Source organism: Talpa europaea (genome assembly GCF_964194135.1).
Source record: "Talpa europaea genome assembly, chromosome: 11".
NCBI classification, from domain to species: Eukaryota; Metazoa; Chordata; class Mammalia; order Eulipotyphla; family Talpidae; genus Talpa; species Talpa europaea.
Window position 1 is genome coordinate 64066107 of NC_140078.1, and position 3910 is coordinate 64070016.

At 38.2% G+C, this 3910-nt stretch overlaps 1 protein-coding gene across 1 annotated transcript; it reads right to left on the minus strand.

The window, feature by feature from the left end:
- Positions 1-753: 753 nt before the first annotated feature.
- KCTD6 (potassium channel tetramerization domain containing 6) lies at positions 754-3026 on the minus strand (the record flags this gene model as incomplete). The annotated part of the gene is made up of 2 exons (XM_084248074.1): positions 2955-3026; positions 754-1440 (listed from the first exon to the last, which is right to left on the minus strand). Exons 1-2 carry the CDS (start codon positions 2979-2981, stop codon positions 754-756), a joined length of 714 nt encoding a protein of 237 aa, XP_084104200.1. The 5' UTR covers positions 2982-3026.
- Between the last annotated feature and the right edge of the window lie 884 nt (positions 3027-3910).

Sequence of the window (3910 nt, forward strand, 5' to 3'; positions counted from 1 at the left end):
CAAGTATGATTTTTCTCCCTTAAGTAACAGTAATCAGTAAATACAAACCTAATTTTCATATTCCATTTTTTTATTAGCTTTTTTTTTTTCTGGTAGACAGTACACATGGAAATCATACTGCACCAGGCATAAAACATAAAATTTCTATCACAGGGACACTTTTGTAGTCAGAATTCAATATAAATATTTCTAGTCAGACATATCCATGGCTACAGATATTTGGTTGCTTGATTTATATGCATAGAAAAAACAGTTGTCATAACTGTAAAAAGCAGTACTTAACAAGTACTTTTAAATGATTGGAACAGTTTTCCTTTAATATTACAATACTGCTTATTGGTTTGAAAACTAGGTCACCCTACCTGTTCTGACTTTTCTCAAAGGCATCATGAGTTCTCTGTTTATTCTTTCATTCCTGCATGTTTAGCCTTCTAGTTGAGTTAGGGACCATTTAATCAGAAATCATTTTAGCACTGTAATAAAAAAAGTTCTGTTAAGGGTAGATTATATACCATAATAATTTTCAGACTTCTTTTTATAAAAAAGGTATCTGGAGGCTCTGAACAGGCACATGCATACACAGATGAAGGAAACAACATACAAGTCTGCTAAAGCACAAAACCTCCTTCTGATCCTCAATGCTTTCAAATAAATACTTTTTTTTTTAAATCCCACACTGTGATTAAAAAAAAAAAAAATCAATCTCTTCCATGTCCTGGAGAGTCAGTTTCCAGAATCTTTCTGGGTTGGAGCTCAGTCATCTGTCTTCCGGGCCAACCTACAGAAAGTCCAGTTGTGCTCCACTGTGTTCTCATTCGCTCTCTCACTCATATGATGCACTCGGGTATTACGGATCGTGAAACCTTGTTTTGTGATGTATTCCATCAGATGGACCCGGAGAGAAACTTCCTGATGATAATCACATGGTCCAAAAGTAAAGGAAACCTGGCAATCTCTGGTGTCCATCATGTGCTTATTCCACTTCGTAAAATAGTTTGAGATACCTTCTAGTAAGGAATGGACCTTTGTGGTGATGGTTAACTGGGTTATGATGACGGCTACTGGATTGGAGTACTTAGAAAGCTTACGAGTACTAGATAACTCCACAACTTCTTCAAAAGTATCCATGGGATACAAAGGTTTAGGGTCATTGAGACACTGAATCAAGGGTTCAATCTGATAAAAATCTGCTTCTTTCCGAAGCAGATCAAATTCCTTAAAATCCAGGGGTAAGGTCAATTCTGAAGTTCTTAAGAAGTTGAGGACATATCGGAAAAGAGGTCCATCTCGATCAATGAAGTAATTGCCTTGAGGGTCTCGAGCTGTGGGGAAGTCCCCCCCAAACATAGCTCCAAGCATGGAATCCGGGTATCGTGTCAATGTGGTGAGAGACGTTGTGTACAAATGTCCACCTACATTTAACGTGACTGGGTCAGTCATCTGAAATTTTTTAAAATATGATCAGTTATCTGAAAAACTTAAAATTCCAATATTGACAAATTAGTAACACTAATGGTAACAAGCAAAGCAAAAGATTCCTTTAGGCTATAATGTATTTAGCAATCCCATGATCCAAAAAAGCTTTATTTTCAGAGATAAGCCCATCCAGATGAAGAGAGCTACTATTTTCTTTCAATAGAAAAAAAGAGTTAAATCTAATCCTTCTTAAAAATTTTTATTAATTCAATCCTTTAAAGATTTACACGAAGAGAGGAGGGCATGACTTCCAAAGTCATTTAATTTCAGGCCCAGTATCTACAGAGAGGTTTTCCAATCAGTGTATAGTGTAGGAAGAGAAAGGCCAGACTAAAATACACTCTTTTTTAATATAAATAAAAAAGGCTTTCATGCTTCTTATTCCAATTAAAAATAAAATGATAGGATATATAAAGATATCTACTTTCAATAGCTGTTTTGTTTGGCTCCCTCAAAAAGGGGAGAAAATCATGAATTTTAGAAATAAAAATCTGGGTAGACGTAGTCTTCATAATTTCATGAATATAACTGTGCCAATTACTAAGTTAAAATATACAGTTTAGAGCCTCCCCTGGTGGCGCAGCGGTTGAGCGCTGGGCTGCGAAGCTGCCCACAGCCTCTGCAGTGCCGGTTTGATCCCCGGCTGCCAGTGAGGGTCCCACATGGCAGGCAGACCTCTCCTGCCGCCTGCTGCTCCCCTCAGCAGTGTATTTCGTCAGTCTGCCTGTTCTGTTCCCCACTCTGGCTCTGGTGGATTCTCTCACCCTCCGAGCTTCTGACTTTACCCAGTGCTTGTATAAATAAATCTTTAAAAAAAAAAAAATACAGTTTAGTCAATACAATCTCATCTATTCAAAGGCTAATAGCTTTCAAATTTCATAATCTGATAGTGTATTCACTTTTATAACATTAATGCTGCCATGTGGTCTTTAGTTTTGAAAAGCAAGTTTCTGTAAATAATGCACACTTTTGGTTTTAGAAGTCATATTTAAGGGAAAAAATACACACGGATAGACTTCAGGTACCAGGTAAAAATACAGTATTTCTTACCAAAGAAAAAGGAAAATAGGGAGACACATGCACATACAAAAAAAGTGCAAGTGGAAAAAATGGCAGTTCAACCCTTAACTTCCCTACCACAAGGAAATGTCCTCTGACATTACCTACTAGATGCTTTAAGAGTCACTACTCCATGAGGAACAATTCAGAGGAACATACTTTAAAGACCAAAAAGTCATGGTCTCTGTTAAATAAGTGATTATAAAAAGTTACTTTGAGAGTCCATATTGAGTTTGCCTACATAAAAACACAAACCAAAAAATAAATCTAAACTAATTAAAAGGGGGCACAAAATATGGGTGCACCTATTTATAATTTTCATCCTTAAAAAATGTCTACACCTAAGAATACATAAGAAAGGGAAGAGATACGCAAAAATAATTTGCCAGTCTTCAAAATGCATCTGCAAAAGCTCTCACCATATAGCCCCAGTCTCCATTATCCATCTGCTCCAGCGCTGAGTCTCCGGGAGCCCAGGTTCCAGGTAAACTTGGGGAAGAGAGAAAGACATGTGATAGCACCTGTAATCACAAAAATAAATAAGACTGGTTTTTCCACCCAACAGAGCAGGCTAAGCACCGAGAAACTATTCATCTCTGCTCAACTAAAACCTACTACAGGGAAAATATCTGTGAAGAAAGAATTCCTCTCCAGCCTTTTACACAACCTCTATCTTTACCACAACTGTATTTGAGAAATTGACAACCTTTACAGGGGAACAATTATCCTATACTTAGAAGGAGGAAGTCTCTACCAAGTAAAACAGTCCTTCAAATTCTACCTATCTTCTCGGAAAATTCAATTTTTTGAATTTCTATAGGAGAACATTATTAACTCTATAAACTTACCCTGGCACAAACCTATAACAATCTTTATTTAAAAGACCATTCGTTTCATCTACATTGCAGCTATACAAACTAAACATCTCAGTAAAATACTAAAAAGTATAAACCTCAAAGACTCAAGTACTGTTGCCTTGGACTAGCTACTGGGAACTGTGGGCGGCGCTGAATGGCCAGGTGCAGCTACAGAACATGGAAGGAAGCTGGCTGAGGGGCTTCTCCAGCTTGGACTTGCACCCAGAGACTTGGGGTGACTTGGAGGCAATGCATGGAGAAAAGATATGAGAAACACTTGGAAGGGACATGTGGGGAGGCTGTCATTGGCAGACAGTGGTAGCCGTTATGTTCATTTGTACTTTGATTTAGCAACTTTTGTCCCTGACTTGCTTGGCTCCTTTTGCCCACTTCGTGCAGTTCCCCACTAGAATGTGCCTGAAACTTGTAGTAAGCCTTCAGTCCTCAGTGCTCTGCTTCGAGCCTGACCCTGTTTGGCTGGGCATTTACCCATGAGAAGATAGGTAATTTGGGGTGTT